Source organism: Parasteatoda tepidariorum, chromosome 10, assembly GCF_982258835.1.
Source record: "Parasteatoda tepidariorum strain Cologne lab strain chromosome 10, Ptep-v5.0, whole genome shotgun sequence".
Taxonomy (NCBI): domain Eukaryota; kingdom Metazoa; phylum Arthropoda; class Arachnida; order Araneae; family Theridiidae; genus Parasteatoda; species Parasteatoda tepidariorum.
In genome coordinates this window covers 88,234,797-88,258,280 of record NC_141764.1, presented here as the reverse complement: position 1 = coordinate 88,258,280, position 23,484 = coordinate 88,234,797, and the positions used below count along the sequence as shown (strand labels likewise).

Genomic DNA, 23,484 nt, shown 5'->3' with positions numbered 1-23,484 from the left:
AAGTTATTTTTCAAGAAGAATAGTATCACGTTATTAATTTTTGGAAATACAAGAACGTGGTTCAAATTAGCGATTTATTAAGGCTGTAATAAATGTAAAAAATACACTCCACAATTTTTAGCAATATATATGCTTACTTATAACCAGGTAGAGGGTATGCCTGTGCAACACACGTTAACTCTGCTGATAATCCTTGACGAACATTAATGGTACTTCTAGTATCAGACATCCTGGGTGGTTGCGTTCCTTGGGGATCTAGAAAGAAAAAAAAGACAAAAATGCAATCGAAATAGCTTTAACATTTGAAATAACTTCTTGAAAAAATAGATTATTGTTGATATTTCATATTGTTGATAATCAATATTGTTTATATTTTTAAAGCAAATGTTCTAATTAATTCAAATGACGCGCATTATTTAATTACATAGGCTTACATTACTACGTTTACGAATTATTAATATATACTTACATTATTATGTTTATAATTATTATATTTATAATTATCATATTTATAATTATAATATTTTATTGTCTAGTAAATGGGATATAATAACATTTTATTAATTATCTATCTAGCTAAACTGAGGTATTTATACTCTGATTTAGAAGATTTTTCATTTTCATGGCAGACTGAGCAGCGAGAGTTCAGTACTAGAAAGAAACACTTTTATGTCTTAGTGATGAATAGAGGTTCACTGGGAACTTGATACCCACCCTGCTTTAGAATGATGGACACCAGCTTGTCCGAAAAGTAAAGACGGCATTGTGCAGGGTGCTAACCACATTACAACGATTTTGCCTCAGGCGCCCCAACAGTGGAGCCTTAAATTCCATGAACCCTTGACCTACAACAGACTGTAGTGGGAATGGTTTCCTTTTTCCTGTCCTTTTATTTGTGATCCTCATATCAATTCTGCAAGTTTCATCAGTTTATTATGAGCAAGAACGAAACGATTTCTTAAGATGCCTAACTTCTTGTAGACTGTTTATAAACTACGTGATCTGTATTGATCTCAATGTATAATTTGACGGAAATAAAACTAAATAAATAAAACATAACTGAATTAATTTAACTAAATAAATAAAACTAAATAAATGTAACACATTTCTTTCCCAATGAAAACCTTAGCCTATGCCGAAATATACATGATAATCTACACTAAAGATTGGATTGAAATTTGAAAATAATTGCTGATAAAATTCAGATTTTCATCTGTATTCAGTTCAGTGGTTTTTTAACTTAGGAGAGAAATAAGGCACATCATAAAGATTCATAATTGTATAGTAACCTATGGTGAGAAATTTTATTGTATGCCACTGTATTTACTTTTCATTCATATTTGTGCGATTTTAAACAGATACTTCTTTTATTTATCTAAATAACTTTAATTTTATGTTTTTTTCAATAATTTTTATCCTACATAGCATTTAAAAAGTCTCAAGAATAGTTGTTTTATAATTTTTTAATCATTATTTTATTATTTATCGTTGTTTTAACCGCTATTTTAATCATTGTTTTATTATTATTTATCGTTCATAGCTGTAAATCGCTATTTTAATGTGCATCTTTAAGTTACATTTAAGTTTAAGATGACGCCTAGCTGAAGCTACACTCCAAATCATTATGTTTCGATAAAAAAATGAATAAATAAATAAAAAATATATATTCTGAGACTATCTAAATGCAGTTTTTAATTATTTTACTCGCAACTTAGAGAAATTGTCAGATTATAGGCCAAATCATTATGCTGTGATAAAATAGTTATTTCTGAGCCTATGCAGTTTTGATCATAAATATTACACTACATGAATTTCAGGCTTTTTATATTCATAAAATTATCATTTCAAAATGAAACTAACAGGAAATTCATCACTGTAAAACTCCCCTAAAGTGTGCAATGACATTGCCTTCCATTGGTTGCTATACAATTGTCAATCATTCAGATTTTCAAGTTAGTATCATTGTTCTGAATCACGCTGTAGATTCATGAAGTTTGAAATTTTATAAAACACGCATACATTGCTGCCATTTAACATTCCAAAGCTTACATTTTGGAACTAAAATTTGTTTTATATTTTCGATTTAAGAAAAATAGCATTCCCGTTTTTGACTCCAAAAAAGATATTTAAGCTCATTTCAGGAAATCTAAATATATTTCAGTTCAGCTAAGTCAGTATCTTTCAGTTAAGTTCATTTTTCAGCTTGATTAAAAAAAAATATTTCGAAAAATCTGGATCTGAATTTCAAAAAAAAAAGTTTATTAGGATACACTCTATTTCTTATTCAGAAATAAACTATAAACCGAACATCCTTACAGAATACAACACCCTTTTATGCATTTACGAATGGCCTACAGCATTGAGAACTCTTTTGATATTCTTATGTTCCTTTGATATTTTAATACATCAAATTAAACTTTGAGGCAAAGAAACAATCGAAGCAAAAGCTAATAAATGAATTTATTTTAAACTGGAACGCGCATTTCGAAGACATCAATTACGTTGTTGATCTGAATATTTTTTCAAGTATAAAGCTAAATAAATGACTTGGAATGCACTTTGCTTGAGATTTATGCGAAGTTTACCAAAACAAAAGATCATAAGTCTGGATGACCTACTTTTAAGAAGGCTCCAGAAATGGGAAAATTATTCAACTGTTGCAATACAGTAGCGAAACTGGGATTTTAAAAACAAAAAAAAAGGAGACTATTTTTGGCCCATTTCAAAAGAGCCGAATCATAAATCAATCATGAAGCTGTAAGAGTTGTAGAGGAATTGTGATGCCATGTCAGAAAATAAATTTTATTTTTGTAATTAATGCATTGTCTATTGATTTACAGAGAAATATCGATGCAATGATGTCATTATTATTACAAACACATTTTTTATTTCAAAACTGTCAGAAGTATAGCTTTTTCGCAATAAATAAATAAATATTAGCTTCCCTGTCTAAAACCATATTATTAACCATATTAGTTACATCGCCCTGGAGCTGCACAATGGGATATTGGCGACGAACTTAAAAACATTCCTGAGGATGATCTGAAGACTCGCAATCCCAATTTTGTGAGCCCTCTTTCTCAGTTTAGACAAAGATCAGAAGGAGAAGGAAATTTTCTCCAGATCCCTGTACCCATGGCATTACTTAGTGAACAACTACAAGACTTTCGACCCGACAGATTTTACCAGCTTGTATTTGGTGGGTCTTAGGTGAGTCAAGGACCGAACACCGGTTCCTCCGAACCGGAATCCGATTCTCTAACCTCTGGGCTACGGACGTCCTGTGCAAAAGTAATTAGATATTAAAAGAAAAATAAAGGGAAGGATAACTCTTTATTCATCCTTCCGTTTCGTTAGCAATTTTTTTAAACTTATTAAAATAAGGGTGCTAAACAGCTTACCAGTACAATGAGAAACAATAACTGTTAATAGAATAAAAAACATGTTTTTTGCAGTAAAAAAAAACTGTTTAAGGAAAAGTCTAGAATTTTTCTGTTTGTGACCAATATCTACGAAATATAAAAGTTTCCCATTTTATATGAACTTTCTCTGTATATTTGATGGTTTAAAACTGCTTTGTTGGCAAAATTTTTTTTCTGTTTTTAACCCATATCGTAATTGGATTAAAACCTCCAGCTTAATGTCTAGTTTCTGCTATTCAGTTCTGCTTACCGTGCCATAACTGCACCCTTTCTTCAAATCATTTTACGATTATTTTCTATTCTTGCTCTTGCTTTTCAGCAATTATTTTACGGTTTTTTACATCATATATGCAAAACTGCGTATCAATTTTATTGAAAAATTTATACTCTTTTGGATGTTTCTTTCGATGCATTTTTTGGTAAGTTAAGTTGCCTGGCAATTTTATAGGGATGGATCACTTTAATCTTAAATGCCTATATACTTTCAACAAGACTTTTAAGATAAAAACAATTTAAGATATTGTCTCATACTGAGACACTAGACCTACAGTATCTCTGGAAACAAAATATTTGCCTCCCAGTAAATTGACCTACTTTTGAATCCCAGCGTTGACTGGTCGTACGGATTCTGTCCGTGACTCTAACCGACCACTATACTGACATAGTTCATTTTTTTTAAAGAAAAAAGCAACGTTTTATGCTAAAATAATAGAGATTGTTTATTCAAAAAAAGCATTTATCTGCTAAGAAAACAGGAGCCCGTTTTTAAGTAACAGTATTTCTCTGTGAAATAAACGGTTTTATACCTACACACCCGATGACAGTTTTTTTTCTGCAAATTTAACAGATTTTTTATAGTGTTGGTAGACATTTTTTAAGTCCTTAACATACTTACTGCTTTACTTCTGAGTTTCACCAACATATTATGTTGCATGGTAACTTTTTATCATAATTTTTAGCATTAGCATTCATGGTATTAGCATTCTTTGTATCATTAGTATTCATAGCATTAGAAATCTTGTAGCACTAGCATTCATAGTATCACTCTTTTCAGCATTGCATTCTTTTTAGTATTAACATTCATAGTCATATAAACATTTCTCGATATTGCGTGGCGTAAATGAGTATGCCTTTACATTACACATCTTATGAAAGCAATAGTTTTCTTTTTTAAAGTGGAAAAAGCTGTTTTTATTGTTTGAATTCTAAAAGATATATTAAAATGTTATAATAATTTCATATTCATGATTTATTTTTGTTTAACGCTGGGATTCGAACGCTAGTTCTATCGGTCATGACATTGACACATCAGCCATTGACACATCAGCCAGTAAGTGGGCCTAGCTTTAGCGATAAAAGTCTGGTAGTTTTACCGTGTTAGGTAGGAGCAGTTAATAAAAGGTTTTTCTCACGGTTAACAGTTTGAATACCTTTGTATTTATGGTTATTTAACTGTTATCTTTGAATATGTTAAAATAAGAATTATATAAGTTGTTATTTAGCCATTTTTCAGAAATTTTTCTTACAGTGCATCGGAGATTTAGAAATACTAGAATTTCAGTAAAAAAGTAGCAGTCATTTCTACAGACATGTAATTTACATGTGATGTATAGTCAAGGCCGTACGCGCAAGGGAGGACGTCCCGGAGTCTGGGGACTGCAGAGAACCTGACTGAAATTTCTTACAAAAAATTTAGAGTTTATTAATTGTTTTTTCCTTTAAATTGCAAATAATATCTTTATATCCACATAAAAACTATATTTTGTATAAAGGATAGGGAATAGACCAATAGGAAAACATAACGGATTTAATTTAACGATGGACATTAGCTGTATATTTGGAGAATTGCCGGCCAGGTGGCCGAGCGGTCAGCGTGCCTGACTGTGAAGCCAATGGTTGCGGGTTCGAATCCCACTCAGGGCATGGATGTTTCTCTCTGTGTGTGTTCTCTATTGTGTGATGTGTGAATGTGGCCCACCCTATAAACGGGTATGTGGCAGTGTGGCGTGGGTAATGTTGCTCGCCTCGCCTCCGTGACTTAGGTTCACAGGTGCCAACTGGGTAACGTTAAATGAGTAACACTTCCGGCATCTTCCTAGGCGAGGAACGAAAGTTCAGTGCCTGCCGTTTAAAAAAAATATATTTGGAGAATTAGTCACGAGTTATTTCATTTAAAATAAATTTGATAATTTACTATGGATGTTATTTAAAATTTTTTTAAATGCCTAAACAAGTAAGTAATAGTCAGATGTTTTCTTGGGATAAACGGAAATTTTCAGCGGATTTATAAAAAGTATTTTTTACTAACTTAAAACGAAGTTTACTTATGCAAATAAAAAAAGTTTAAAAATATGTAAAAATCAGTGGTTGTATAGAAATACCATTATTTGGCCAATTGTAATTCACTCTAAAACATATCACTTCACCAAGCAAGAATTTTTTTTTATCACGGGTTTATTTAAATATATGATCATTATTTTTCAATCATGTTTTCTAGAGCGATGTGGTTCAAAAGAAAGAGAGTTCGCCTTCCAATGATGTGTCCCGAGCTTGAATCTCAGTGGTGGCTTGCTGTTACGAATTCTGCTCCCTGCTCGCTCTGACCACAGTACTGACGTAAAATATTCTCAGTGGTAAATGGATCAGGGGTAAGAGCTCCTTTGTGATCGGGCTAACCGAGGGTGGTTTTGGGGTTTTTTCTCTCCATGTAACGTTATTGAAGGTTAATTCAATGAAAATGTTCTTCACGAAGGCTAGTTTCTCCCAATGATGGGTCCAAAAGTTCCCTTATCCTCTGGGGTTAGTTCAAAATTATAAGGTTACGGAGTTGAACATTTATAGTAACATCATCATTGTAAACTCAATATTGGGTTGGCTATTCAACAACAGTATTAAAATAAACAGGCTTTCTGATAAGTGCGGAGAGGAAAGAAGTTAGTACGTCATTTTTTAAGAAACCAATTTCTGCAGATGTTTGTCGAATTGTATTTTTAACCTGATTAAACTCATTCCATGTTAAAAGATTTTGAACTAATTTTATATTTTTCAAAAATAAACTAGTTTATAATAAATATTTATACTAGCGGAAATACAATTTACTAAACATTTGTGTTTTTTAAAGAAATTTATTTAATCAAAATGAAAAACATAACCTTAATTAATGGAAATATTTCATTGATTTTGCGATTTCAAAAGTCCTACAGAAGTTGGCAATTATTTTACTCCGTAAAACATTTCATTTCCCCGAACACAAAAATTTAATTCGACTTTATATCTACTATCCCTCATTAATTATGCTTTATCAGAATGCGAGGTTATTAGCAGAAGGAAAAGAAAATGTTTTAAAAATGTTAATTTGCGCAATTGTTTGTCAAAATGTATTTTTGTCATAATTTTTCAACCTGATTAAACTCGCTCAATATGAAAAGATTTGTAACTAATTATCAAACAAATACCTTAAAGAATGCTTTAAAAGTCAAAACATTCCCGATTTTCCCATCGTAATGAGCTTTTAATCTTTTATCTGTTTGGCATCTTATCAGTTCTTTTGGAATAATTGGTTTTTTCTTTTGCATTTTCAGAAGATGCTGAAAAAATTATTTAATTACAGTTTCTTTCTTTCGTCTATCTCATTAGCGTCTTTCTTCGTTAATCCTTGATAACAAGAATCAACAAAAAAATATAAGGAAATATAGAAAACGTATCATAAATTTGCATTTTTTACACATTTTAAGCACGCTAATTTTCCAAAAAGAAAACATTATTTCTTATCTTTTTTAAAAGATGGAAGCAATAAATAGTAAAATGAAAAACAGTTTTTTGCAAACACATCAAACAAACATTTTTTTCCCACCCGACATCATTATATTGTGAATATTTCTTTCAGAGTGTTACGAGAAACTAGATTAAATTAAATGTTCATACATAAACTTGTGTTTTTTTCTAATAGTTGAATTAATTATTAAAGAAATTTTTGCCTTTTAATCAATAGATAAATATTTTTCTGAATTATATTTTTAACACTAGAACAGCCGGATTTTGAATTTACCTAAAACCGCCATTTGTGGTCAGTTTGAACCTCATAAGAAGTTGATGTTTATTCAAAGTAAATGAATTTGTGGGGGCGGAGTTCATCTATCAAAAAGTACCTCGTGATTGAATCAAGTTAGCATGTCTTATATACCAGTGAATTGATGTTTTAATTTTCGTAGTAGTGGTTAAACCACAATACTCCCCCACCAGAATTTTATCAGGGATAAAATTCGATGAACGGATACGACTGGTTGCTTTACTTATGAAAGACCGGGAGAGAGAGTCACTGGGTTTTTGAGAGCTGAAAGTGAGAGGTGTATCAACTTCACAGTCGTAGTCGCTCCTGTGTTGCCATTAGCAGTTGAGTGTATGCAGGCTGACGTTGTGTTTGATCGAGACGTGACTGAGCAGCAACAGCGTGAGGAGGTGGATAAGGTCACAGTTACAAGCATCAAGTCAACTGTTTAATGTGGTCTATCCATCGAAATAGGCGTTACCGTCAAGTTATTTTGCGAAGTGGGCGTTACTGCGTGTACAAATCACGTCCATAGGTCACCAATGTGGGGGCGGAGTTATCGACCATGCCAACCTTCATCTATCAAAAGGTACCTCGTGATTGAATCAAGCTAGCATGTCTTATATACCAGTGAATTGATGTTTTAATTTTCGTAGTGGTAGTTACGCCACAAATTTTTAAATGATGAATATTGTTGAAAATACAATATGTAATGATTTTTGAAGATTCAAAATTTTTTTGTTCATTTTCTTTCATTAACGCAATGGCAATATTACATTATAATGTGATATAGTGCTGCAGATTATTCTTTCGCAAGATCACAAGTAATACCAAAATAAACAAACAAAATGAATATAAATAATATTCATTAGCCCTCAGCACATCTTAGAATGTTAAGTTCTTTCATTAGTTAGGCATTAGCGTAGTTATATACAGCATATCCACGAGACGTGAAAATAACTATAAAACATCGAGAAATTATTTTCTAGAATTTCTCATGGCCAGTATTATTTTTATTTTGTGCCTTGCGAAAATAAAGGCATGTTTTGTATATTTTAGATACTAAATTTTATCAATTAGAGGCTATCTATTCTACACTATCTACCAATTAGTATTTGGACAAGTGCGATTGAAAAGAAGAACAAACTTTATTCATAATCAATAGTTGGCAGAGCCTCCACGAGAGGTAAATACAGCGTGAATCCTCCGGAATATATACTTGCCACAAGTCCTTGTGTGACGGCTAGTGGTATTTTCTTCCACTCGACTTGGAGAAGACATGTAAGTTCAATTTACCGATTTCGGACGAGTAGTACACCCCTTAATTCGGTGATGCAACTCGTCCCAAAGGTTCTCGTTAGGGTTCAGGTCTGGGCTGTGGGCAGGCCAGTCCATTCAATTAACCCCATTGGCACCATACCAAGCCTTGGTGACCCTCGCAACATGACAGCTGGCATTGTCGTCCTGCAAGTAACAGGGGTCCACCCCGTAAAACTGCCACAACGTAGGAAGCACACTGTCATCCGAAATAGTGCAGTAGGCATCTTGCATGGGACTAATGCCGACGTAGTTCCCTACACGATATATACCGAATGAGAGCGTGAGGTATCTAAGGATCTCAGATATATTGTCATTTGCATAGGTGTCCAAATACTTATTGGTAGATAGTGTATTTCGTAGTTCTTCAACAAACACAAGAATGAATTCTCTGTCAGTAATTGGGGTGGCAAAGGAGTCTATAGTATTAATGACTCCAATATTATAAACGTTCTAAAGAAATGCAAGACACCTGCGAGTTTCACCTCTTGTAGAATAATTCCTTAGCATCTAGTATGCTAAGCCTTCGTCGTACTATTGTAGTGGCAGCGGTGGCTTCTACTCTGAGATATCATTTGTTAACAAGTTTGTATGAATACTATTTAGAAGTATGGTTTTCTTTTTCTTTTGCACCTATAAAATAAGTATGTGGTCTTCATTTTGTATTGCAAAAGAAGAATGTCATGACGAAGAATTGACTTTAAAATTAGATGGAAATTTTCTTTTGTTCATACGTTGTATCCCTGCAATATAAGGTTTTTTATTACGAAAGAATAGCGTCTGCAAGTCTTACTGTGGCAAGGACAGTAATTCCGCCTTCTCCTGGAGTTTAGGTATGGCTCCATATTTAGGAAGCATTATACTTTTCCCAGGTCGTAATTTTTTTACCCGTTTTTCAACTTTCACAAACAAAAATAGCCATTCAAAAAATATTTTTTTTGGAATTTATATGAGTTGAAATCAAAGTTATGTGGCTTGAACCTCATGCAATAAAGTTTCATTATTATTTACAGGACAATAACCGTTCCCCAACAATACAATCTCGTTAAGGATTAGAACAAATATAAATGCTTATAATCAGCATTAACATGTTTTCATTTTGACCCAATAACGAAATAATAATTCAATAGGAACGAAGTAGCTTAGTAAACCAAGCTACTTTAGTAACAGAATCTGAGATACAATATAATTTCCTAAAAACTGTTGCACATAACATTTTTTAACACGATGTACCCTAATTTCAGTTCTAAAATTCATCTTTATAATGCAGCAACGCATACAATGCCAGCTTCAATACAAGCAGCAAAATTAATGATACATTTTTGGATGAGTTTGAAAAAACGGAGGATGAACGTTATCAACTCCTACATCGTATTTTAAAATTATTGCAATATTTCGATTACACCTCGTTGCTTGGCTCTTTGTGTTGATTCTCATTATTTTTGTAAAATAGTTCGTATTTCAACAAATAACGACGACACACAAACATAACGTATCAACAGACATGAGAATAGAATATCAAACTCGGAATCAGCAAAATATGCATTAAAGACAGCGAAGAAAAATATTCAAGATGTCTACAAAACGATATAAGATTAACAATATAAGATTAGCAATATAGATTAACAATATAAGATTAGCAATATAGATTAACAATATAACCTCTTTTAATGGTATGAAGTACTTTAAGGAATATTCACTTGAATTATAACAGAAATAAATAAAGCAATACACATATCAGAGAAAAAAATTTACTAATTTTTTTAGCTACTGAAAATTAACTGCTTATAATATGCGTTTACATTTGTCTTATGCCTTTAACTATATTTGCTTAGTTAAAAAAACGTAAATTGGATTTTTTTAAAATGTACGAGCTATTTTTAATATATAAGTTGTACTAAAATTATCATAAATCATTTTAAATGTTGGTGCTAATGAAGGTTTTTGCAACTTAAAATAGTTTTTTAAGTAGTTCCAATAGTTAGCCAGCCTATTTTATATTTAATATTATTTGTTATTAAGATTTTCAAAATTTAATTCTATGTTAGGGAATATTTATTGAAACGGCTTAAAATACTTGAACATAATCGAGACAACTTGTGTGTTTAAAATCTATTTTCATGACGCATACATTTCTGCTTAACCTCATTTTTTTCCCGTACTATGACGTAAAAGTCTTCATCATACCTATAATTAAACAAATAATAAACTAATCATACTATTATGTAAGAATAATAAATAAAAATAATTTATAAAACTAATAAATGTATTTATTAACGGATTTTGTATCATTTTCAGCTTACTATTTATTTTTTACGAACATTTTTACAAGCCCTATGAGGATTTCATTAACTTTAAAACCAGTGTTTTTTTTAATTAAATGCTGATTGTGTTTTTCTATACTTTTTCTAAAGTTTTGTATAAATAAAATAACTGCGCATAATTGCTTAAACAATTAAATTTGGATCTCAAAAACAATAATGAACTGTATATTTTTTGTGACATTGTATACTTCAGCTTAACCATTAAAATTAAATTAATAAATAAATTAACTTGAAAGTAACTCCAAAACTTAAAGGCTTTAAATATGAAAGCCAGCTAGATCTAAGCAATCAATGAATCTTACACAGCATTAAAAATATTTCCAAACTGGGCAAGAAATGTGCCTTCCTCATAAAATTTCTGATTATGAACTAAACTTTGTTACCTGTGATAATCAATCGTCCAGAAGTAGAGCTCAGTTGAATATCGCCACTAAGAATATGCTTTGTCAAGCAACGATAACTTTTAAAACCGTCAGATATCATGGCATTTCTAATAAGTAGTTCTCCGTTCGGCAGCACACTGTAACGTCCTTCTGCGGAATAAGTAATGATTATTGTTAGATTTCAACAATTTCAGCTAAAAACTAACAATTGTTGTAGCGAACAATTGTTAGACAGTTGAAAGCTAACATTTGAACATAACAGTAAACTAACATAACTGTTGAAATCTAACAATTCAACATTGTTAGCTTTCAATAATTATTCAACGATTATTAGCTCCCAACAATTATTCAACAATCGTTAGCTTTGTGAAAACTGTGTCCAGTCGACTCATACACTTAAAGTAATGAATACAAATTTGGAATGTAATTTGTAATGAATACAAATTAGGAAATAACTTTTTGCATTATTACTAAATAATCACTTTGGTGAAAAGTACATAAATAGCTTTTATTGCAACCAAAATTTGAATACAAATTTAAAAAAAAAAAGAAAAAGAAAAAAAAAAAAAAACGAAAATAAAGTTACAAGGTTAACCCAGCATATTTGTTACGGCAATAAAGCCTTAATTTCAAATGTTGTATAATTAAAGTAATTATTGAGGAAAATAATTATGTTCAGTAATGTGTCAAAAAAGATATATAAGAAAAACGTTCGGAAAGAGAGTTTGAAAAGAAAGAAACTTTTGGAAAACGCAGACAAAATAAAATTTAGCAAGCATAATGTTTTTTTTTGTTTTTTGTTTTTTTTTTTTGCTTTTTTTGTTTTTTTTTTGCACATAAATTCGTGAATATTTCCAATATTCGAATAAATAAAAGAAAAAGGGAAAACTAATGCCAAGTGATCATGGGGTCCAGTGTAGAAATTTACGGATAAAATTACAGCTTAAAGTATCAGCATTTTGGGTGCATCATCCGTAAAATCATTATACCCTAAGATATTATACTGTAATTTTTACAGTAATATTTATTTAATTATAGTGATTCAATGATTTTACGGTATTTATTGCAGTAAAAATTGCGGTGCATAAGAATTTTCGTTCCGTTATATGCTCCAGTTAAAATGGATTTTATGGTAAAATTTAACTGACCGTAATTTTTTTATAGTGTAGTTGAGCGCTCATAAACAAAAGACTCTACCACCTTTATTTTCTTTAAAAACAATAATAGCATGATTCTGTAACATTTATCCTAATTGTCTTTATTTTGTTATCATTATCAATACGTCCCGCAGTGGACTGATCGTTAAGACAAGGTTCCCAGCAGATCACCGAAGTCAAGCATCACTGGCTGCGGTCAGTGTGCGTAGGGACCGAGGGTGTGCGGTATTGGTCCTCGTTAAACTGTGCTACCGTAAAGTGCTCGACTTCTCGTGCAGGTCGTTGGGCTACCGAAGCAGGGGTGCCATCCCCTCTGCTGAGGATCAAAATTGTGATGGCATGTCTTCGGATCATCCTCAGGGATGTTTCCCAGACCGTCGCCAATAGCCCATTGTGCAGCTCTAGTACGACGTAAATGAACTACAACAACAACATTATCAATACTTTCTTTTATCAATGTCGTTAATTTACTATCATTACTTTAATATCCTAACCATTTATTAATCGGCATTATCACCATTTTTTTATTTCCGTTATCACTATTTATCAAATATTAGCAATTTCAGTTTCTTTCATATCTTAAATTATTTCAACTCTCAAAAAAAATGTATTTATGAAACCAGATAAATGTTTTAAAATTTTCTATGTTTTTATTTCGAAGTAGAAAAGCACATATAACTGTATATAATGAAGCATTTTATCACTCCTTTTTCTTACTCACACTATATTTAAAGAAATAAATAAAATTCTCATGATATACCCATGAAGGGCTTTTAAGGAAAAAAATACGCATCTTTTCAGTATTCCGTAAACTTTTATTTGTTTTAAAATTCTCTAGGGATCAATTCTTTTTTCTTCTTCTTCTTGAAAGTCGTTTTATAACCACCAGTTCTTTCCCAAGAAAAAAGCCAATACTTGATGACTTTGCCGTGTTTAAATGCCCCTTTTGCAGCTAGCTTTATCTTAGGATAGATAGAAGGAGATTTAACGGTCCCTAACGAAACAAAAATACAAAAGACCATTTGGAACTTTTATAAAGTAAAAATCCTCTGATTAATAAAAACAGTTTTACGTAAGAAATAGGAAAAGGAAAAAAGTCACATTCATGCATAAAAATACTTTTAAACTAGTATTTTGATGTTATATATTCGAAGATACGTTTGTACTAGTCATTTAAAAAATTGTAATTAAATATGCTGAGTAATGACGCTACTGAGTCTAAGAGCATTGAATTTTAGACCATTTAGATTAACTGTTGTACAAGCCGTCAGCTATACTCCTACATTTTTCACTGGATCGTTAATTTAAAATTGTTTATCGTTATTTTTTCTAAAAAAAGTGTTCCACGATAAAAAATAAAAAAATCATGCAGCACTTCATCAATCACAGATGCAAAAGAAAATACCACCATTCCGCAGCGTTTTATTTGACCCATCATTAAAGTAAAGGGCAACTTTGTATGAAGCCGTTGTGTAATTTTTTATTCTCATTAAACCATATTGCAAAAGAAATTTAATCAAATTGCAGTAAAAATTACTGCATACTGTGAGTAGCACCTGTAAAATCCATTTTACCGTAATAATTTTTCTATCGTAATTTTTACAGTAATATTTGCTGTAAATCCTCTGAATCACTACAATTAAGCAAATCAGATATCAAGATCAGATGAATCAGAAATCAGAATTTTTTTGTTCCGTAAAACTTAGCGGCAAAGAGCACTAACACCCTGAGTCTCAGTACTTTTTAGCGTAATTTGATTTGGAACTTTTCACAGATTAGAACCTTCTCTCTTTTGGTCTTTATTTCTTGGCCTTGGATTTAAAAACCTCAATTATAAATTATTTGAATAATTTCCAATGGAATTCTATTTCGTTTCTATAAAGTGTGTTTTGAAGATACTTTATATATTTAAGTGCATGGATAAATTACATTATTATCCTCAAATTTGAATTATTATTAGACATATTCAAAAAATAAGGTGGCAGACGACCTTGAACTGAAACTATGTTATATAGAAAACTTTTGATGAGCCTGAAATGCAGCTGTTAGTTTGAAGAAATTTATTTTATACTCTGCAAAAAATGAATACTCAAACATCACGAAACTTTCTTCGTTTTTGATGAAATCGTTTCCTGGTATATGCACCGAGCAAAGATTTTGTCAAAGTGATGAAATAAATATTGCCACTTCTTTGATAAAATAAATTTCGTCAAAATTAAAGACAGTCATTCTATTTTTTCCGGAAAAAAGAACCCGTATTGCTCTATGTACCTGACTTTTCAAATAATCACTTTAACATGTGCGTCATTTAGGAGGAACAGCAAAACAAGGATAGTTAGAACAGGATATAAATTACACCCATGCCCAAAGAGGAATTCAAACTCCAGATCTTTCTGGTACAAGGTCAACTTCTTGACCACCATACAAACCGGTCAGCGTAATTCGTCAGTTTATTTTCGATTGTCTAGTCTTTATTCTAGTTTCGTCATTCTAGTTAACAATCTTCCGCAACTCATTATAATGAGGTTTCGAGTTGAAGAAACATTTTGTTCATGCATTAGAAATTTAACGTTTCGTCACAAATGATTTGATTTGGGGATGAAATGATGCTCAAAATTAAGGAAATACAGTAAAGGATTGCTGAATAGTCAGAATAATCATCATTTTATTTCTGAGAGTATAATTTTCTTAATGCAACATGATAATACTTGTCACGAAAACAATCATGAATGGTGATAATTGAGAAGTTGTCAGTTCATTCAATATGCTTCTCAAATAGATTGGCAATGGAGGGACCGAAAAAAAAGACTATTTTTTGTCAATTCCATGAAGCTAAAGTCAACATAAGTGATATTCGGGAAACGTTAACAATGCTTAGTGAGTTAATTAATTCGAAAGTTTCTGGGAATTCCCTGGATCAGTCATGTTGTGTTGCACAACAACATTAAACCAAGTCAATGACAGGTGCTTTTTTTAGAATATTCTGAGAAGTCCTGAGTTACCCACCCTATGATACAGATTTATCCCCAAATGAATTTCCAAACTCCGATGCGATCAAAATAGCATCGCAGTGGGACAAATATTTTAACCCCTTAACGATCGGTTAATTGTCAAAACAGTCATAAAAGTGCCTATTTTTTATCACATCTCACAAATACACATATTTGATAATTGCTGACATCTAGTTTAAAATACACTATCTACAATTACCTTTAAAATATCCTTGTACTGCCATCTGGTCTGCAAAATGAGATATAAAATGTTTTCGGGGCAAAAAAAATGAATTAGATTTATTCTTATTGGCACGTTACTACTGAACACTCCAACCCGGAAATATCACGGGAGCGAGAAATAGAGGGCGAAACCTCACCCCGTCCTTTTCACGGGAGAGAGAAGGAAGGGGTTAAAAGGATGATGGAATGATGGTGTGCGTAACTGGTTAAAACAGCAGCCGATAAATGTCTGCAAATATCGCATCTTACAACTATTGCCCTGATGGGAAAAATTGTAGGCAATGGTCTTGATTTTCATTAAAAAATATGAAATAATCTCTCTGACTTATTATTTAATGACTATACCTAACATATGGCTTCATAAAATTTATTCAATTCTTACTATTAATTCACACTCTCTTGTTCAAATTTTCAATCGTTAATAAAATACTTTTTATTCATCCACTAAAGGTTCAAATACATATTTTTGAACTTATAGTGGATGACACTTGATGTTAATACAGTTTTTCAATTATTAATTCATTAATTAAATTAAATTAATTAATTTTAGTTTTGTATGGAACAAAAAATTTTAATTATTTAATAAAAAGTAACTGAAGTAAAAAAATTTTTCAGTTGAACTAAGTTGGAAATGACTTTAATATTTTTTATGTTACTTGTCGCAATATTTAAATTCATTTAATAATTTTTATCTGTCAGAGTCATTTTATATTTTAATAGCTATGGAACAGACAGTTATATTTAAACGTATATGCATAGTGTAAAGGCAATTACTAGGCATGAAATATAATTTTTTAACTTGTATGAATATCCACTATTTGATTAACATAACGTTAAAGTCAACTAGTCTACTCCTAACAGTTTTATTTTTTTAAATATTATTAACTGAAATAGGATTAAATATAAAGCAGGCCAACAAGAAGGGTATTTAAATTTTCCACAAACATTGTGAAATTATATAATCTTTGATAGCGCCATGCCTTGAAATGTCATAATAAAATTTCATAGTTTCACCACATTTACCAAATTTTAACCCATATTATGAGATAATATTTTCGTGTTAATTTTATCAAAATTCATTACCAAAGCGCTTTTGAAAAAATTACCGTTAGTTTTTTGGCATTTCCATGGAACCAGAAATACGGTCAAATTTACCATATACTGGTTGTTTTGACCATACTTTTTTTTTTGGTGTACATTTTATTAGGCAATTATAAATACTATTTTAAATAAGTTTTAGTGTCCAAAATTACTTTTTTGCTACACTGATTATTTAAAAAACATGCAGTTTTTTTTTAAATAATAAATTTAATTCTAGCTATAAAACCAAAATATATGGTATTTGAACCATCCGTTTGATAATTTTTCCGATCATATGGTAGCGGTTTACCAGAAATTGTGGTTTTCAAAATTACAGTTCTTATTACCGCACATTTAGTGACACATTTGCTTTTTTGCCACACTGATTATTCAAGAAATATGTATTTTTTTAAATACTAAATTTAAATTTATTTGAGCTATATATATATTTTAAAGCCTAACTTTTAAATTTCTTTGATAGTATAAGCTTCATTATAGCATGCATATTTTTAATGAAATACATAGTCATTTAAGCTACAAATATACAAATATACACCTAAAATACTATGTTAAGGCTGAATAAATATAGAATCTTTGATGAAGCCAACGTCATTTATGCTGGAATCTATCAGCCCATTTCATCGTACAACAAATATACTTAAGTCTACACCATTATATCCCAACAGATCGAGGCACTATTAAGTGTTTAGAATCGGAACAGAATCTCTTAGATGCGCATGTTATCACGAATGGTTATGAGTTTGGGGTTGTTGCCATTGGACACAAGTAAATGTACTCCGTCACAGCTATTGCCAACAATCTCTACTCGTATATCGGAAGCTGTTATACTTGATGTTATGAGAATAAAATGCCAAGGGAATAGTCACAGAGAAGTTTCCTCTCCACCTTGACCGTAACTGAGATGACTATAAAGGGCCGTCTTTATATAGATATGTTTTAAAATGTTGGCCATAATAGGCAGGAGGAAATGAGTGACTTTTGGAACTAAGATGCTTTTGGGTGTTTCAGTTTTGATTCGGAATGTAAAGTTTTGAGCTATAAAGTAATGTCTTCAGTTAAATCTTGATTTGGCTGAGTAAGAAAATTAGAATAGTTTCTAGAAAGATTAATAAATTGTGTGAGGAATAGTCGTTATTTCATTTGAAGTGTTTGTCCAAAACTAAGGATAGGTTTAATATGTAGTCGTTATTATTTATTACACCACAGTTTGAAGTTAATTTTATTTTGAATACTGAGTATATCATATGCATAATATTTAATATAAAAATGCATCAGAGTGAAAAATTTCCTTAATAGGCGGGAGAATACTATTGAATCTCAAAAATACTATAAAGAGAATACTATTGAATCTCAAAAATACTATAAAGAGAATACTATTGAATCTCAAAAATACTATAAAGAGAATACTATTGATCTCAAGAATACTATAAAGAGAATACTATTGAATCTCAAAAATACTATAAAGAGAATACTATTGAAACTTAAAAATGCTATAAAGAGAATACTATTGATCTCGAGAATACTATAAAGAGAATACTAATGAATCTCTAATTCCAATGATAAGAAAAATTTCAGGTTAAAGAAATAGTAATCGAAATGGTGAAAAATCATTAAAGATTCAGTTTTAAATCAATTAATATGTTTAAAAAAGTTTAGCATTATCTGTAATTATTAATACCCTGAAATAGACTTAAAATTATTCAATAACGTTTAAATTATTTGAAAAAAAATCTATGATTGTTTACATGATATAAAATTTTCATGGAACTACTCTTTTATAACGGAGATTTTAGCTCAAATCAATTTAGTAAACACTATTTTTTACAAAAGTGTGTTTTTAATGTTTTCAAATATTCAATCTCCTTTAATTGTGTCTATTCCAAATATTTCAAAGATTGTTTTAAAGGATCTTTTTCTAATCATCAATTAAATCTAACATCAACTAAATGGTTAAGTTACATGCAAAAAGGTTTATAAAATCAGAAAGATAAAAATTGGGTAGATGACGTTGTTATTAAAAAATTTCTGTGAAGAGCATATGGTTGGGGCATCTGAGGCCTAGAAGGGTTTCTTTTTGCTTGTGAAGTAGAAGAAATATAAATTAGTTTTATATATTTAACGAATCTTATTTTAAAAATTTATTTTAAAGTCAATTTATTAATTTATTTTAAAAATAAACTTATTTTTACATTTTTAAAAATGTTTTCAGAAAATATTATTTTTACAGAAATTATTATTTAAAAATATTTTCTTCAATTTTTATATAATAATTTACAACTCAAATCAATTCAGCAAGCTATACTTTTTAATGCATGCTTCAAGTTTTATAAAATATTTCATTTTAAGCGAAAATTATAAAATATTTCTTTAAATTAATTATAAAGTTAATAACTTAGCTAAAAAAATAAATCTTCAATTTTTCTTTTCTAATCATTCATTAAATTTATCAAAATTCAACTATCTCATTTTAATTTGTTAGAAAATCTATGCCTATTATATAAATCAAAATTGTCAAATCTTTCTCTTTAATATAGTAAATTTCAACTGAAATCAACTTTAAAATATATATTTTTAACATAACAGTGTGATTTCTATTTCATCAAATATTCCAACCGATTTAAACTATAGCCCATCCAAACAATTCATTTTGACTATTTATTTCACTAGGAATATTTTTCAATTTATTCAGCAAAATTAAATTTTTAACTCACTTTCCTAATGACTGAAATTTTTAAACACTCACCATTTATCTTTAGTGAATTCTGAACCGGGGAAAAAGAGTCATCAACAGAAACAAGACGGAAACAGTGTGAGAAATGTAAACGCAGCTTGGCGCATATCTGCCTCACTTGTTTAGATTCAGTTCCTTTGAAAGGATGAATGGTCACCGCATGACTCGGTATAACTCTAGAATATATGTCTCGAAAACATTCACCGAATCCCATTTATTTCTGTTTCTAGGATTCGGTTCGGAGAAATATTTTATATTTGTGAAAACTTAGTTGTCACAATTACGAAGGGTTGGGAGAGGAATTTGACAAATTAAAGTTTTCTGTGTTTAATTTTAAACTCCAATAATACTGTTTATAACTTTAATTATCTAGAACTAATGTAAGTCTAAGGTTTCCCTCCTTTTTTTCTCAAGTTTTCTCTTAATTGACTCCACCTGAAAGACACAAAAGCTTCCCAGTTACATTGGAATTAAATTTATAGCTAATTATTTTTTGAAAAATATAACTTGTCACTTATATTTGGTTTGAATTACCTAAACTTATATTTGGTTTGAATTACCTACACTAAATTTAAACACTCATTTTTTTCTGAAATACCATGATCACAAGAGCTTCAGTTGATCTTTAGCGAATTACCAAACTTAATAACCAAAATTTATCACCCATTTATCAAATTTTATCATACATTATGAAACACTATTTGATAGTTAGTTTTACCAAAATCATTACCAAAGCATTTCAATAAAAATAGCCGAGCTTTTTGGTATCCCCATAGAACCAGAAGAAGGTAAACTATTAGTTGTTAGTTCTGACCATGACTTCCCCCCCCCCCCATTGTGACTACCATTTTGTCATAAAATTAAGTGAGTTATTGTACTGTAAGTTCCGTTCTAACAATTGCAACATCAATTTAAACTATTCGTTTTAACCATTTGAACTGAAGGATGCTTGTGCATAGTTTGTTGAAGGCGTTTGTGCATTCTTTTGTGGCACAGTTTTTTTCCTGGTTCACCTACTACTGTGACTGAATATCAACTCTTTTTTTTTGATAAGTTCCTAGTTTTATTAGCTACGTTGCACTAGCCCTGCTGATTTTGATCGTAATTTTATTCTTAGGTAAGTAAAGACAGTAATTTCATCAATGAAAAGAAATATTCTCTCAGAGCATTTTAGAGTAAGCAGTCACGCAAAAAAAGTAAGCAATTTTACAAATTTTTGACATCCATCTAGCCGAGATAGCTTTTTTTTTATGTAACCTTCGTTAAACAGCCGACCCAATTTCTGGATTTACGTCTTCCAATGTTCAACTCGGTAACCTTGTAATTTTGAACCCAATCCAGAAGATAAGGGAACTCCGGAATCAAGTATTGTGAGAAATTTTGCCTTCGTGGCGGACTTTCTGATGGAACTATCCCGCATTTGCGTTACATGAAGAGGAAGACCACGAGAATCTCCCACGGTTAGCCTGGTGCCAAGGAGACTCTATCCCATGATCCGTCTACCACTGAGGATCTTTCACTTCAGCACTGTGGTCGGTGTAAGCCGGATGCGGAATTCGTATCGACTGGGATTCGAACCCGGTTCGCCTCATCCCCTGCGCCATCACGGCTCAGACGCGATCGCTTCGTGGGAACGGCAGTTTCTATTTGAAGCCCACTCAGATTTAGAGTGATGGATTCCAGCATATCTGGGAAGTAAAGCGGCCTGTGCGCAATACTGATTACTATGTCACAATACTGATCACAATACTGATTACTATGTCGAGTCCACAGCGGGATGCTGCGGGAATATTAGACTTAAGTTTGGAAATAAAATCGTTTCGAAGCATACGTTTTCAGGAATTAACAATTTTCGGTTTACACTTAGTAGCCTATAAAAATTAAAGCTTTTATAGATTTTAAATTCAAAATTTTCTTTCGATAACAAACAAAAGCAATTATAGTGAGAAAATATAATACATGGCGCATTATATTGTATAAAAAGTATTACGAGTCATTTATCTACAGAATAAATGTCAAGCCCTTCTGAAATCATCATAATAATATACGCAGAAGTGATACATCAGAACCTCATATAAACTCCTTCAACTCTTTTCTGTGATTTTCAGTTTATCTATAAGCCAAATGTATATCAAAAGAAGATGGGTGAAATGTTTTCCCGTGAGTCCATTTCCCTGAGGTCAAGATTCATCGTTGAATGTTATCTGAAAATGACCCACGCGAGAATTCAGAGTCCAAAAAATATTACGTGGCATATTATTTCGAATATTTTGTTGCTGTAATAAAAAAAATCTGACTCCCTGAGGAGAAGCTCTTAGGAAAACTAAAGAGGAGGATAAGGATGATAAGTAAATCACTTCTTATATTAAGTGCTGGTGAAATGTACGTGATATTACTGTTTATCCGTTCATGACTGATGCTTTCATTACTTTCATCACCATAACAAGTTTCGTTTCAATTATGTAGGTTTTTTTACTAGTCATCTTGTTTTCGCAACAAACTGCATTTCTCTCAGATATTTATAAGTATTTCACGTGATGGTAATAAATACAATCAACTGTATTACATAAAAAATAATTTATTGAAATATGATTATAAAACTTTATTAAAATAAAGTACACTTCACCTTCCTAAAAATTTAACGGATAATAAATAAAATTAAACGCAATTTTTTTACAGCTAACCAGCCTATTGTTCAAGAATGAAAAGTCATTATTGCAGTTGTTGTTGTTAACGTATGCCCGCTTAGGCTGAGGGGATGCGATTATTCTTGTTTTCCAGTGGCGCCATCTATGACCAAGAATTCGACATCTGGAACGACATACGTCACTCCTGTTTATAGGGTGGACCCATGCATACATCCATTCATTCATCCACAGATCGTAATTTTGACCTGAATCAGAGAACGATCAATCTCCAATTCAGTATCCCCAGGGGTATTGATTTGTTATGGGAACATGGAGGACTTTGAGACTGGACATATTTAACGTGCATCAGTCACCATTTACTACACGGGGAATCTTCGGCCGGCAGGGATCGAACCCATGACCACTTGACATAGGTCCAGTACCCTACCAACCAAGCTATCTCGGCCCCATTATTGCAGTAAAGTATTAAATTGTAATGCATTTTTTAGGCTCATATTTAGCATATCATTGAAATTCTGGGGTAATATAATGCTAAATCAGATTTTAAAATAGTTCAGAAGACCATTTATAATGGGGAAAAAAGTGATTTTCTTGTAAGTAATAACATGTTCTTGTGTATAGTACAGTCATCTTGCGAATGTAGAAAATTAAAAAAATTTTTAAAGTTCCATATTCTGAAAACAATACTAAAACAAAAGAAAGATTTGATGTCAAACTGTCTTATCTGGTAAAAGTGTGGCTTATCATTAAATTGATTCTAGACTTCTCATTTTCTCGAACAATTGGCTGGTTAACTGTAAAAACAAATACGTTCAATTTTACGTACTATCCGTAAAATTTTTAAGAAGTTATAGTGTACTATATTTTAATAAAGTTTTATAATTATATTTTAATAAATTATTTTTACGTAATAATAGTTAATTGTATTTAAAAGTATCAGTTTAGTATCGTTTTCAGAATATAGAACTTTACAAATTTTGAATTTTCCATTTTCGCTAGATGACTGCACAGGAACAGCTTATCACTCATAAGAAAATTACTTTTTTTCCATCATAAAAGGTCTTCTGAATTATCCTAAAAGCTGGCTTGTCATTATATTACTCCAGAATTTCAATGATAT

At 31.0% G+C, this 23,484-nt stretch overlaps 1 protein-coding gene across 6 annotated transcripts in view; it reads right to left on the bottom strand.

Moving 5' to 3' along the window:
- The window catches only part of LOC107449899 (cell adhesion molecule Dscam1), a 268,555-nt gene that overhangs the window by 71,258 nt on the left and 173,813 nt on the right, over positions 1 to 23,484 (bottom strand). For all 6 annotated transcript variants that reach the window (XR_015429738.1, XM_087153305.1, XM_087153308.1 and 3 more), the window contains exons 4-5: positions 11,495 to 11,644; positions 138 to 255 (exon numbers count right to left, since the gene is read on the bottom strand). Coding sequence is in view for 5 of the 6 variants with exons in the window: in XM_087153305.1 (XP_087009431.1) it covers positions 138 to 255; positions 11,495 to 11,644 (268 nt within the window). In the remaining variant the exon portion in view is untranslated. The remainder of the gene's footprint in view (positions 1 to 137; positions 256 to 11,494; positions 11,645 to 23,484) is intronic.